This window comes from Pollachius pollachius, assembly GCF_949987615.1.
Source record: "Pollachius pollachius genome assembly, chromosome: 7".
Taxonomy (NCBI): domain Eukaryota; kingdom Metazoa; phylum Chordata; class Actinopteri; order Gadiformes; family Gadidae; genus Pollachius; species Pollachius pollachius.
In genome coordinates, this window is record NC_136940.1 from 23,358,558 (window position 1) to 23,373,226 (window position 14,669).

The 14,669-nt window shown below is 45.8% G+C and overlaps 1 protein-coding gene across 1 annotated transcript; it reads left to right on the forward strand.

Moving 5' to 3' along the window:
* Positions 1 to 283: 283 nt before the first annotated feature.
* On the forward strand, positions 284 to 13,387 carry hapln4 (hyaluronan and proteoglycan link protein 4; the record flags this gene model as incomplete). Its single annotated transcript, XM_079740060.1, is given in 8 exon segments — positions 284 to 401; positions 6,724 to 6,913; positions 7,579 to 7,751; positions 8,023 to 8,138; positions 9,253 to 9,439; positions 12,398 to 12,609; positions 12,611 to 12,745; positions 13,382 to 13,387. Coding segments are annotated over 8 exon segments (1,137 nt in total).
* Between the last annotated feature and the right edge of the window lie 1,282 nt (positions 13,388 to 14,669).

Genomic DNA, 14,669 nt, shown 5'->3' on the forward strand with positions numbered 1-14,669 from the left:
TCTCTCTCTCTCTCTCTCTCTCTCTCTCTCTACTGTTAAATCAATCCCCAACTGTAAAGATTTTAATTTAAATATATTAAGGGATAAAGAGGGACTATAGGATTGTTTTTCTTTATTTCATTAGATAGGCTCGAGCAGGCTACGATATATTAGAGGACAATCTGAATTAGCTGCATTCATTTCATCCCTCCCCCAGAAACCCCTGTTGAAACTTGTGTTATCGGCTTCAGTATAGGATATCAACACCACACTCTTTCAACAGATGACCAACCTGCCTCTGACTATGTCCTTGGCCAAAGCGCTATTGATCGTGACGTGTGTCATCCTGAACTTCACCCTCTGCGTGACCTCCCTGCCAGCGGAGATAGAGAGGGGATGGAGAAGAGCCGTGCACGTGCTTGGTATGTCTCTACGTTCACACTCACTTAAAAACAATCAACCAGCAAGAAATCAATTACTAAATCAGCCATGTTAAATTGTTGGAGTTTGCATGGCAACTAAATTGATTTGTCACTACATGTCACATTGCCTTCATGGCTGTGCAATTTCAAAGTTCTGTTTGCTGGGTCAATGTTGTCCCTGTAATTGCTTTAAGGTGAAGCACCTTGTGCAAAACATATGCAGCAGAGAGGTCTAATTGGGTGTGTTGTCCTTAATAATTGTGGGTTCTCTCTGTCAGGCAACTTTTAATCACACAGCCCTTGCAGCTCTTGAATGTGTGGGACACTGAATTAGTATCTGCAGTTTGACTAGTCCCACAAGTCAGACTTTAGAAACAAGGACAGCTGGATCCGAGATTACAGCCAACTACCAATAAGCAGAATGGCACAGGGTGACTAGACTGCTCCGTGTTAGTGGGATTGGCTCCGTTTTTGGTGGCCTGACCCCAGCTGGAGCTGTCCCCGTAATGTCCCAGTTTAAAAATAATAGAATTTATAAAATGTACAAATCGATTTTTTAAATGGCAAAGGTTCTAGCTTTCTCATGAATGTTAATTTCCAGACAGTTGGTAATTAGCGATATGTCTGTCTTGTTGGCTGTGATGTGACCTTGCCCCTCGGGGGGGGGGGGGTCTATCGATCGACTTTACACCATAAGCAGGCATGACCGATCATAAACAACAAGCTATTAATACAATACCATTCCTTATCCAATGGGCCTGGGGTTTTTGGCTTGCTTACCTAAGCTTAAAACACAACTTCCTTAACCATTGGGCCAAAACTTTTAGTACAACTTTAATAAGGCTTGTACATTGCAGAATAACATCTCAGGCTCCATTTTGGAAGCATAGGAGCATTGAAATGCAAGTTATTATGATGGTGGTAGTAGTTTTAAGGTCATTGTTTATGAATGAATCGTGAAATTATAAATCCCTATGGGAAGACATTGTTGGGTTTAGAACTGCGAGACATAAGTAACGGTATATTTACGTGGATTTAGGTTTTTTACACAAAGAAAATGCCTGATTCCTGAGTATTGCCAACAAAAAATATATGATTTATTCTGATGTACCAGCCATATACTCTCATCTCTATTAAAATAAAAATAATAATACTATAACCGCAAGCGATGATTAATGGGGTCCGAGCAAAATTAAAAGTCAAGAACACACTAATGGAAGATATATAAATATAACATATAATTGTCATATTTAAGGAAAGATGTTCCACTTATAAACCTGAACTGCAGCCTCATTCACATGGTGAAAATGTTGATTGATAAGCACACAACATCAAGAAAACTCCAAGCACACATTTCACAAGAGAATTAAGGGCTTTCTTAAAAGAAGACCTGAAAATGGGCACTTTTAATGAATGAACTGAAACACTTTTAAAGATGAACTGAACTGAAATTTGAAGTTCAGTTGATATAACAGATGTATTGTCTGCCTTCTCATTGGTACAATAACTAAAATTGGCTGAACTTGCTAAAAGGGATTAAATTGTACGGTGAAATTGTTACAAGGCGCCGCCATGTTGGATTTCAATAATCAGCTACGTCACTGGCATGGTAACCTACTCCTACTCTGTGGCTCTAGCAGCCATAGCAGGTAATGAGTCAGGCTCTGAGGCTAGCTGAAATGGCTACGGAAAAGCAAACAACCAGGTCTACAGGAGGATTGTCTTATTGCATTGACCCTGGCTGCAGTAATGAATTATATAGGGCCAAGGCAGCTGGGGTAATCATACATTTCCACAGGCTACCTTTGAATAGGAAACCAGCCCTTAATACATGGCTGGCAGCCTTAAAACTGACTAACCCTTCGATAGCCCCTGTCATGTCAATCTCCACATGCTAGCACTCCGACCATAAAGTGTATATACTATTACTCCGACGATATCACAGATCTATGTTTCCAAGCTGCTAATTAAACCACGGCGGGTCTGTAAACAGAAGTTCAACAAATGTCCCTTTCTACTCACCCTGATGTTCGCCGACTAGCCGATTGCTGATGCAGAGGGAGTTAAACTCGAAGAAGTAGTTTCATAGTAAGATGTATCTGTGCAATATCCATCAACATCCACCAGAAAGTAAACCTCCAACATCCACCTAAAGTTAACGTGACACTCGTGAATCCGCCTCGCAGCTATGCTCATCCACGGGTGTATCTCCCAAAGTGCATCTAACCAGTCCCTCCAGAAAAATGCGGCGTTTTTTAGTGATTGTTGCGGCCAAAAATCCTTGATTATGCGGCACGTTTTCTTAAAAAATGCAATGAAATATGCGGCATATTTATGCAATTTCATGCGATGAATTTGCGGGAACTTGCGAAAAACGCAGTTTTTCGATGACGTTAACGTCGCGTAATTACGTCACTTCATAACGTACCCATGGCAACAGGGGGAAATGGCTGCTTTTGTGTGAAGTAAACGCAACATTTTTCGACTTTCTGCTGAGATATGTGACTTTTTTGAAAGGAAAATGCAGGGATTATGAAATCATGCAAGCCGCGCATATTTCGCACGGAAATCGGCAATTTATGCAGTGAAAGTGCGGCATATTTGAAAAAATGCGCCCCCGCATGAATATGCGGACCTTGGCTGATTATGCGTTGAATTTTGCGATCGCATAATCCCCTTTTTCTGGAGGGACTGTCTAACATGTCTTTCAGGTCCCGTCCCCCGGAGCCGACTTTTTTTTGTGAAACCATGTCTTTATGTTATTAGGCAGATAATAAACCATGTTCTTTAATAGGTCCATGGTCCCAGGGTGGTTTCAAATAAAACCGGACCTATGCGGTTTCGTGTTAGGATTCGTATGGACGACTGAAGCGACGTTAGAGTTGTGTTAAAAGTTACAAGTCTTTTTTTGAATTATTTTTGTAGCTTTAAATACAGCCCCTTAGTCAATTTAATTACTAACTGTACATTAAAAAGTATTTCTACTCAATCTAAAAGGTTAAACAACTGCTATCTCCTCCTCGACTTGAATGTTTTTATACAGCGCGCAGGCTGGATGCGCGCAGGCTTGATGCGCTCTACTTTTTTTGTGGAGAACCAGCGCCTTGAATATATAGGTACTACAGCGTTTGTACAGCTCGTTGCGTTTCCGCATTGAGTCCGTCTTTACGGAGATATTCCTGAAACGCATCAAAGGAAAACGGAGGGGGGTGATCGTTTTCGCCTTGTTACTTGTTGCTGTTACTGTTGCTATTTATGGGGCGCTCCAGCATCCGAAATGCCCTATGCATGGTTATGCAACCTAATCCCACCATTAGATGGTCAAGGTTGACCGGGACCTCTCGGCAGTAGACCGATTCAATGACAGTGTCCGTGCTCCGGTGTGGGTACCGGATTAACTCGGCTGCCAGATCGACTCGGGGTCCTAGATGCGCAATAATGACGCACTTCCTGTAAACGCTGTCTTTTAAATGCGCATGCGCATTCATTCACATATTATTCCCAAGTATTAACGATCTCCTTTTGTTTTCTAATCTATGAATAATAATCTAATGTACAAATTATTGTTGCCTATACTTGGGTTATATATAAAAGAAGAATCGGTTAACTCCATTCACTGAACGGGGCGACCCTCTTTATTTCCAGCGCTCCCAACACAGTCAAAACAGCGACCCACAGCGATCCGGTGTGGGTACCGGATTGACTCGGCTGCCTAATCGACTCGGGGTCCTGCGCCTACAGATGATGTATCGACACTTGCCGTATCGACACAAGCCAACGGACAAAACCCGGATGGGTTGTTTATAAACGGGGCTCAATCATGGACATAAAAAGAAGGCACAATCCCTTTTGGTTTTGATTTCATTGAACGCAGTCCGTTCTTTCGCACAAACAAAGCCATTGGAAACACGTCTAAAAGCACTGATGAATGCATATGTAACCCAGTTCCTGTTAGGGAATCTTATTCTGAACGAGGAGAATGGAAGTGTCTGCTTGTGGGTCGCTGTTTTGACTCTGTTTTGGGAGCTAACCGATTCTTCTTTTATGTATAACCCAAGTATAGGCAACAATGATTTGTACATTATTATTCATAGATTAGAAAACAAAAGGAGATTGTTAATATTTAGGAATAACATGGGAATGAATGAAACGCGCACGCGCATTTAAAAGACAGCCTTTACAGGAAGTGCAACATTATTGTGCATCTTGGACCCCGAGTCGATCTGGCAGTCGAGTCAATCCGGTACCCACACCGGTACCCACACACAACAGTCACACCCACACGATCCGAAGGTGGAGCTGGAGCCTGAAATTGGTCCCTCTCCACCGGGTGGCAGTCGGACACTACAGGCATGTCCCTCACAGGCTCAAACGCGTAACCAGCCATATAAAATATAATATAAAAAAGCTATATATTGATTTTTGTAATATTTTTTTTAAATGTCTTTTTTTTTATAATGGTCATTACTAACGCGATATCGATGTTGATTATTTCAGTTCAGTTCATCTTTAATGGTAACCATCTAATGATAGCCGTATGGTAGTTATACAATAACAAAATGGTCATATAGGCAAAATGGGTTGAGACTGTGGATGTTTGGCTTTTCTATGAAATTGTGGGAAAAGTAAACATTTTTAGAGCAGAAGACCAGGATTAAATAGATGCATCTGATTTTAGAGATTAATATGATGAAAGAATTTTGAGTCCAGGTCAATCTAGTAAGGAGAAATAAGGCTAGTTCATGATTTTTTACAATAGCGCCACCTTTTGGTGCAGTACCACAATTTGGGTTTATGGGTAGTGGGGGCTATTGTTATCCACCTAATAATAGTTGTATGTTTTTTATACAATAACAAAATGGTCATATAAGAAAAATTGGCTAACTGCTCCAACTTTATTGGCTAATATTTCTCAAATGGAACTAAATAAAACAAATTCTGTTCGATGATTTTTGTGAGGCTTGGTCTAAAGATTTTATGTAGCGATTTTGGTGAATTTATGATTATTTTTGTAGCCTGTGAATCTTTTTTATCATGTTTAGCTTTAATATGAAATTTATAAAACCCTAACCCGGGTTTTATAAATGCATCTGATTCTAGAGATTGATATTCTGAAAGGATTTTGAGTCCAGGTCAATCTGGTGAGGAGAAATAAGCCTAATTCATGATTTTTTACAATAGCGCCACCTTTGGGTGCAGTAACACAAATTTAGGTTTATGGGAAGTGGGGGTTATTGGTAACCATACCTGGGAATTTCAAGAGTTTTTGACTTACGGTATAGGCTGCAGTATGACTTTTACAGAGTTTGAGGGAAAAAAACCTGTTTGCTTCGCTGCTCGGTCCCTATTGAGAATTTTATATAAACTACGAATGTCCTTCATCGTAGAAATCTGGTCACCTATAGCAATACACACACACAAACACAGAGTCCACAAATGTGCATCCACGCACGCAGGCTCACACACACACACACACACACACACACACACACACACACACACACACACACACACACACACACACACACAGTAGTCTAATCTTCAAAGACTCTTAGATTAAGGATTTGTTGAAGGCAAAACAATGTGAGATTTGGTCATGAGCTCTATATACTGGAGCACATTAAAAGGAAGCACTCTCATATTGAGGTTATAAAAAACATCAATATGCTTAATTGATGCCCATGGCTTAATGTGACAGTACAATAAAAGGGCATAGTGTGTTATATTTGACAGCGTCAATCCAATTTGCTAGCAATTCCTTTGTGGTCCCCCTTAAAATTCACACAAAATGTAACGTGCAATTATTCAAGCTTTTCATTCTGTTCAGAAGAATTAAATCAAGAACACTTCTGTTAAGTATCTTTGTCATAATGACACACTGTAGAAGTTTTTCTCCTCCTCGGTTCTTTCATGTTTGAAGGTCCCCACAATTGAATATACATTTCAAAAGCGAATTCTAATAAGGTATGAACATGAATTGTCAGTACTTGGAATACTGCAAAGAGGAAGAAATATGGAGCTTTCAATACACGTTTCAATAAATTGAAATAATGACATATTCCCCAATTCCATTGTATGTTGTACGTCCTTGCACTTAAAAATAGTATTTAGCATTGTAAAGCATCTTATCCTAGCTACCTTTTTTGTATACGGGAGAATGGGTTAACCTCCCATTTTAAGTGTTGTTTGTTGTTAAGCCTCTGCTAAATGCCCTAAATTAAAAGGTAAATGTAAATGAAAACCTGGTCAAAAGCAAAGACTTTCAAATCGTCCAGATGAACCCGTCTATAGATGTATCTCCATCTCCTCTTCTGGTCTCCAGAGGACGACACTGGCGCGGTCATCGTTCAGACAGCGCCGGGGAAGGTGGTGACCCATCGGGGAGGCTCCATCACCCTGCCATGCCGGTACCACCACGAACCAGAGAGCACCGACCCCTCCCGCGTCCGCATCAAGTGGACCAAGGTGACCGACGCGCTGCAGTTTGTGGACGTCTTCGTGGCCCTGGGAAGGTACGCCATCTGGATGTTTAAAATCGACTTTCAAAGCATTTAGCAGACGCGTTTATCCGAAGCGGCTTATAATAAGTACATTTGTTAGAAGAAAGAGAAACAATATGATGAATTATTATTATTATTACAATGTATCACTGTCGGTACTGTAAGGATGTAAGCATTCCCTGTAAACAACAAAAATAGCTAGGATAAGATGCTACACAATGCTAAGTACTGTTTACTATCAAATAATTTCACGTTTTTGTGTTTGTGTCACGAGTTGTTGTTCTGTCAGTTCAATCACTATAAATGCCGTCATAGCTCGTTCGCTAGAGGTCATAGAATCATGCCTTAGTTGTTATGATAATCATTTTTTCACGAGGAATCAGCCGTTATAAAGCTACTTTTAGAGAATCTCTATCATCAACCCCCTAAACCAAGAGATAATGACTCTAATAAATCTTTATCATCATGAACACTGTGTATCCTCAGCCGTCGTCGTGTTTGGCTCTACACCAACGCATACAAACAAATCTCCAATCCCCCCCCCCACCCCTTGATTTTTTAAAACGCGCTGCTTAATGTGTCTATAATTAAAACACTTAAATAATCAAAAACAATCAGGCTTGAATCATCATCAGAGGCCCGAGGAGGTAACGACGATAACGGCGTGTGTGTCCCAGGCAGCAGCGGGTGTTCGGCTCGTACCGGGACCGCGTGTCCCTGGAGGGGGAGGGGCCGGGCGACGCCTCACTCGTCATCCACAACGTCACGCTGGCCGACTACGGCCGCTACGAGTGTGAGGTCACCAACGACATGGAGGATGACACAGGATTTGTTAACCTCGATCTGGAAGGTCAGGACTCCCGGGTGTGTGTGTGTGTGTGTGTGTGTGTGTGTCTGTGTGTGTGTGTGTGTCTGTGTGTGTGTGTGTGTGTCTGTGTGTGTGTGTGTGTGTGTGTATGCGTGCGTGTGTGTGCATGCGTGCGCGTGGAGTCCCGGTTTCAGTGTGTGAGCCGTACATCATGAACTACATCGCTCAATAAAGATGGATGGCGGCGTCACCTATAAAAAGCGGTTATTTTTAAGGGGTGCGTTTCATTCGTTATACTCCTGTAATCCTGTAGGAGTGGTGTTTCCCTACTACCCCCGCATGGGCCGCTACAAGCTCAACTACCAGCAGGCGGAGGATGCCTGCAAACAGCAGGACGCCATCCTGGCCTCCCACTCTCAACTGCACAAGGTGAGCAGCCATCTTTCCTGTGATGTCAACGTGAACAACATGTGAGGATCCAGGGTCATTATCATAAACATAATGGGTAGCATGACCTTTCACGTCTTGGTAATGCCTCCCACTGATTCCTAGTAATGACCTATAAAAGGTGCTGTGATTTCAGTGCCTCATATTTTGGCTAGTAGTTCCCTTAAGAGGTTTTATAATAGGAGGTAAACCGTGGGTCTGTTCGCTTTGAAATATATTCCATTTACAGGACACTTTCATCTGCAACATCTTTCAGTATGAAAAGTATTTTTTTCACTGGGAATCAAACACCTCAAGGCCAAATCACACGTCTGTGTTCTGCACATACTTTATGTAATGATCAGGGAAGAGCCACGACTCGCTACTCTGCGTCTTTGCGCAGTCTTAGGTCATTGACCTGGTTTGCTCAAATCCATGACCTAATTGTGCGTTCACATATTTGATCCGCGTTTTCGTGCTAGCAAACCTGCCGCTGTAAACAAGTTTGATCACACAAGCTTCAAAACACTCGGCTGAGTGGTTTGAAGCACACTGGAGGAGGAGGGGCTCTCTTGTGAACAACAGTGATTCTTTCCGCGAATTAATTCTCAACCACGGCCGAGATAACCATCACTACGGAAAATTGGCCTCTAAAGGCGTCTTTGAATTGACTTTGTATGGATTTTGAGCCAAGCCTTCATTTTTGGTGAGAACGCTCAGAGCTACGCAAAAACGTCCGCTCCTCCCAGTGCTTCGCAATGCGTCAGCCTTCTCTGCAGAGGAACGTGTCAAGTCATTGCTGAATGGTCAAGCAGGGCACAGATGCATCGACTTTGTTCCGATGTCGACAGCCGGACATGCAAATGCAACTAACGCAAACGCCCAAATGAAAGGCCTGTTTTTTAAGTACATTTGAAAACACTGGGCTTTTCAAATGGAAGTAGCGGAAGTACACAAGCACACAGCGCCGCAAAGATCTGCGTCGTGCCGCGTCGCCGAACACAAACGTTGGGTACTGTGACTTTAGCTTAGGTGTTGACGACATGCTCGACCAGTTGAGCTGCACATGACTGTGTGTCTAGATGACAGACTGGGTACTTGGGTTTGGGATCCCCAGGCCTGGCTGGAGGGTCTGGACTGGTGCAACGCAGGCTGGCTTGAGGACGGCTCGGTGCAGTATCCCATCTCCAATCCCCGGGACGAGTGCGGCCGCAAAGACATGCCCGCCGGCGTGCGTAACTATGGCTACCGGCACAAAGAGGACGAGCGCTATGATGCCTTCTGCTTCACCTCCAACCTCAACGGTGAGAGAGAGAAAGACAGATGGAGAAAGTGGGTGTGTGTGTGTGTGTGTGTGTGTGCGTCTGTGTCTGTGTATGTGTGTGTCCATGTGTGTCTGTGTCTGTGTGTGGGTGGGTCCGTGTGTGTGTGTGTGTCTTTGTGTGTGTGTCTGTGTGTGTGGAAGTGTGTGTGTGTGTGCGGGTCTGTTTCCATCCTTAAGAAACATCAGGCGAGCGTATAAAACACACGGGACTGGGATTGTCTCAATTGTGTGAGCCCAGGAAGTGATGGAATCCCTTTTGATCCGTAAGAAAAAGATCTGAAACCCCTTCTTCTCAATGTCCGGTACCATTTGTCCAGAGCAAGCCGAAGGCTGAAGCCGAAGACACACTCGCACGTCCTGAACCTCCCGTTCTTTCAGAGCTGTAAGAGGCCGCCAGACGCCGGGGTGGGTGGGCCGCACCATGGAATACGGAAGCAGCTGTGGCTGTAGACACACTAGGGGGCGGGGAGTGGGTGGGGGTGGGCCGTGGGGGTACGTGGGCCGCGGCTTTAGATCTGCTCCTGTGATGTACGGAGCCCAAGGCCCTTGGAGGAGCTGCGGTGTGTGTTGGTTCTGCTCCGCTCACAGGGCCGCTCAGTCCTCTGGGGGGATGGGGACCCGTGCTTTCATCTACCAGCTCTTTGAATTACATCATTTGAATTTTCACTTCGTGTGTGTGTGTGTGTGTGTGTGTGTGTGTGTGTGTGTGTGTGTGTGTGTGTGTGTGTGTGTGTGTGTGAGAGAGTTTTCTATCACCCCTCACACACATACCAGGTTTTTTTTTTTTTTTTTCCTGAAACGAAAAAGATATATTTTTTAAGTTGGGAAGTTTAGTTGAGCTTTGGGAATGGGGGATGAAAGTTTGCCCCGAGTCATTGATGTCACCAGGCAAACAAAAAGTGGAGGTGAGTTTACTCCGTTGCTTAAGGCGATTCTATAGAAATACCTTTTTGTCTCTGAAGTTATTCAACACCATTTCTCCACAAAAATGTAAACGCCTTAAAACCTCAAAGCCCAAGAAAATAATTTAGCTGGCCTTTAAATAATATTCAGATGACAGATTACTACAGTATGCACCTCTGGGGCTTTAAAAAATATATATACTTTATACACATTTCGATCAAAACTATTCCTTATTTCTGAACCAAACCAAACCAAATCACATTTTGCTATCTTATTTCCTGCACCATCTTATTCACGGATCATCTAAACAGAATTTTATCGCGAAATACACTTTTTACACATTTCAATAGCAAATTGATTGCTAACTATTCTTGAACCTAATAAATAAAAATCCCTTTTTAGCATCCCCCCCCCCAAGTATTTTGTGCATGTAAGCCCAGTACCTTCTCTCAGCCAGAAACAGGGAAATGCAACAACAGGCTATCAGGGGGCTTGGCCGTCACTGGTGGCTGAATCACGGGCTGGTTAGGAGCAGGGGGGTTTCAGCAGCACCGGTCACGACCCACACCTTAACCCAGCACAGCCGGAAGGCGCTCTCCTGAACACCCACCGGAGGAACCGGGAGACACAATTGGGCTTCTTGAACAGCCGCGGGCGACAAACACAGCAAATAATCAATAGGGTAGATGAAGTGGAGGGACAATTTATTATAATCACCATTGCTGTTGCGGTGGATGAAAACAGCTGCCAGGGCTCAATACAGCTTAAACAATTCTACCCATCATACTTCCCGTTTCAGTAAAATTGCTTTTTCCCCAAGAAATCTCCCCGGAGGGAAGGTGAATGTAAAGATGGGTGCTGATTAACAGCGATATTGAGTGAGCGGTCTACTGAGGTCTTGAGTGTCTACTGTAAACCCGCTCGCTTTTGATTAGCTGCCAAGACGCTGGTTGGTGGTTGATTTGATAAGATGACCATATCCCCGGGGGAAAGTCCGGGAAAACGGAGAATATCTGCCCTCAGGGCCTGACACTGTGGTCCCCTCCTCTCTCTCCCTCTCCGTTGGTGTGGGTGTGTTTGTCTCTCTCTCTGTCTGTCTGTCTGTCTGTCTGGCTGTCTGTCTGTCTGTCTCTCTATGCTCGATCCTTCTCTGCCTGCTCTCTCCCTCCCTTCCTCTCAGTCTCTCTCTCCCTGCTCACTCTTGCTCTCTCTCTCTCTCTTTCCATGTGTTTGAACAACCAGAACACAAATAATACAGTATGAGAAAACAACTATCTCAGTAATGGAAAAATAACAATACAATAAAGCTTAAATCAAAACCTCTCTCCCACCACCTCCTCTTCCTCCCTCCCTCCACCTCCTCTCTCCCCCCTCCCTCCACCTCCTCTCCCCCTCCCTCCTCTTCTCTCCCCCCTCCCTCCACCTCCTCTTCTCTCCCTCCTCCCTCCTCCTCCCTCCCTCCTCCTCCTCTTCTCTCCCTCCTCCCTCCTCCTCCCTCCCTCCACCTCCTCTCTCCCCCCTCCCTCCTCCTCTTCTCTCCCCCCCTCCTTCCTCCTCCTCCCTCCCTCCACCTCCTCCCTCCTCTTCCTCCCTCCTTCCACCTCCTCTCTCCCCCTCCCTCCACCTCCTCTCCCCCCTCCCTCCTCTTCTCTCCCCCCTCCCTCCTCCTCCTCTTCTCTCCCTCCTCCCTCCTCCTCCCTCCCTCCTCCTCCTCTTCTCTCCCTCCTCCCTCCTCCTCCCTCCCTCCACCTCCTCTCTCCCCCCTCCCTCCTCCTCTTCTCTCCCCCCCTCCTTCCTCCTCCTCGCTCCCTCCACCTCCTCCCTCCTCTTCCTCCCTCCCTCCACCTCCTCTCCCCCCTCCCTCCTCCTCTTCTCTCCCTCCTCCTCCTCCTCCCTCCCTCCACCTCCTCTCCCCCTCCCTCCTCCTCCTCCCTCCCTCCACCTCCTCTATCCCCCCTCCTCCCTCCTCCTCCTCCCTCCCTCCTCCTCCTCCTCCCTCCCTCCTCCGCCTCTCCCCCCCCCCCCCCCCCCTCAGGCCGGGTCTACTTCCTGAAGCGCTTCAAGAAGGTGAACTACGCGGAGGCGGTGAAGGCGTGCGTGCGCGACGGCGCGGCGGTGGCCCGCGTGGGCCAGCTGTACGCCGCCTGGAGGCTCCAGCTTCTGGACCGCTGCGAGGCGGGCTGGCTGGAGGACGCCAGCATCCGCTACCCCATCGTCAACCCCCGCGCCCGCTGCGGGGGGGGCCGGCCCCGGGGTCCGCCACCTGGGCTTCCCCGACAAGAAGTTCCGCCTCTACGGGGTGTACTGCTTCCAAAAGAACAAGGAGCAGGAGCAGGAGAAGGAGGAGAAGAAGGAGGAGGGGAGGGAGGAAAAGGAAAAGGAGGTGGAGGAGGAGAAGGTGAAGGAGGTGAAGGAGGAGAAGAAGGAGGTGAAGGAGGTGAAGGAGGAGGAGGAGGTGAAGGAGGTGAAGGAGGAGAAGAAGGAGGTGAAGGAGGAGAAGGAGGTGAAGGAGGTGAAGGAGGAGAAGAAGGAGGTGAAGGAGGAGAAGGAGGTGAATGAGGAGAAGGAGGGGAAGGAGAAAAAGGAGGAGAGAAAGGAGAAGGAGGGGAGGGTGGTGAAGGAGGAGAACGAGGAGGAGAACGAGGAGAGGAAGAAGAAAGAGGAGACGAAGACGGCCATGCAGAAGACTCTGAACACCAGCAGCTCCCTGCTGGACTCCACCACGGTGCTTTAGGGTGGGGGGGGTCGATATTTGATTTGAATGCAAAAAACTGCCGTAAGGGGCGGACTCCATCGCTTTTAAAGCTACACACTCAGAGACAAGATTAGCTTATTTGCACATTCGCCAGGGGATGGGGGGGGGGGGGGGGGGACCAAGGGCATATCATATTAAGGGCGACGTCTTTATTAGGGGTGATTTACCTTTTAGTCTCCTGACCGTCCATCATAGGGCTGCACGTATGAGGGTCTATGCTCGGTGGGCGATGGAATACTAAGCTGCTTTCTGATGCCTTCTCAGGCATAGATCAAACTAGAGAGCCTGTCGTTATCGTCCTTGTCTACCTGCTCGCGTGTGTACGCGTGCGTGTGTTTACGAACCAATACAATGGATTGCTATATTGTTATACAGAATATGAATATTGACATAGTATGTGTGCGCGTGTGAGTGTGAGCATGGCGTGAGTTCGAGTGTGCGTGCGTGCGCGCGCGCGCGTGTGAGGGTGTGTGTGTGTGTGTGGACACTGGACAGTTTATCCCCCTGCGCCGGGGAGCCAGAGGGGAGTGCTGATTAGCGAGGAGGGAGGACCTCCGCGAGGGTATGCACGTGCTCCAGCACCGCCTTGAAGTGTGGCCCGCGCCCAGGGCTCTCGCTGCAGCCGTCAGACTCGCTTGGTTAGCGGCGTCCTGGCAAAGCGCGATACTGGGATACGACCCGTTCACTCATTACACAAGAGCTGACAACGTAAGCGGAACAGAAGCTGATCCACTAGAGAAAAAAAACACGACTCGCTCTCACTCTCGCTCTAGGATGTTTGCACTTTAGCGTTAATATGCACATTTTAAAAGAATCCCTCTGGATGAGGGTATAAAGCATGCACGTGCTCTGTGTAGTAGGAATCTCTGGGGCTGAACGAGCAAAAATATAAACAAAATCATACAAGCTGCAATAATTGCTAAATGACCTTACGCATCATTTTCCTTGGCTGCCGATTGCACAAGACGTGAAAATAGAAATGAGCACAATGATAACAAAAATAGATCTCATTCGTCTTTTCATTGCAGAATGTGCGCTGTGTTGTGAGTGTTTACTGTTGATTACAACCATGAAACAATGTGCCATGTCAATAAAAAATATATTTTATCAAACAATATCTTTTTGTGTTGCGGGATATTTTGTCGACACTAAGTGCACAAATGTGTTTCAGTGTTTAGCAGAGGAAATGCTAAGTGATGAACTCGCTATATGGAGCACAAAATACTTTGGCCGCTGGCCAATTTACCAGAAGTTACCACACCATCGCCATAGCAACTGGGTATTGGAATGAAATGCAAGGTTCTTTTAGGCATCATTAGTTTAGTCCACAGATGAAACAGGTAGTGAATAGGGAATGCTTGAAGAATCAAAATCCCGATACTTCAAGGTGTCCATCATCCCTTGATTGTTTATGGATTTTGTAAATTAAGCTATTTAATTTACAAAATCCATAAACTCAGTGAAATAACTAATTGAACAAAAAAGAAAACTTCCTGTTTTGCATCAGACCCAGACTTTGTTAGGAATTAATACCTACAATCCGATTCCCTAC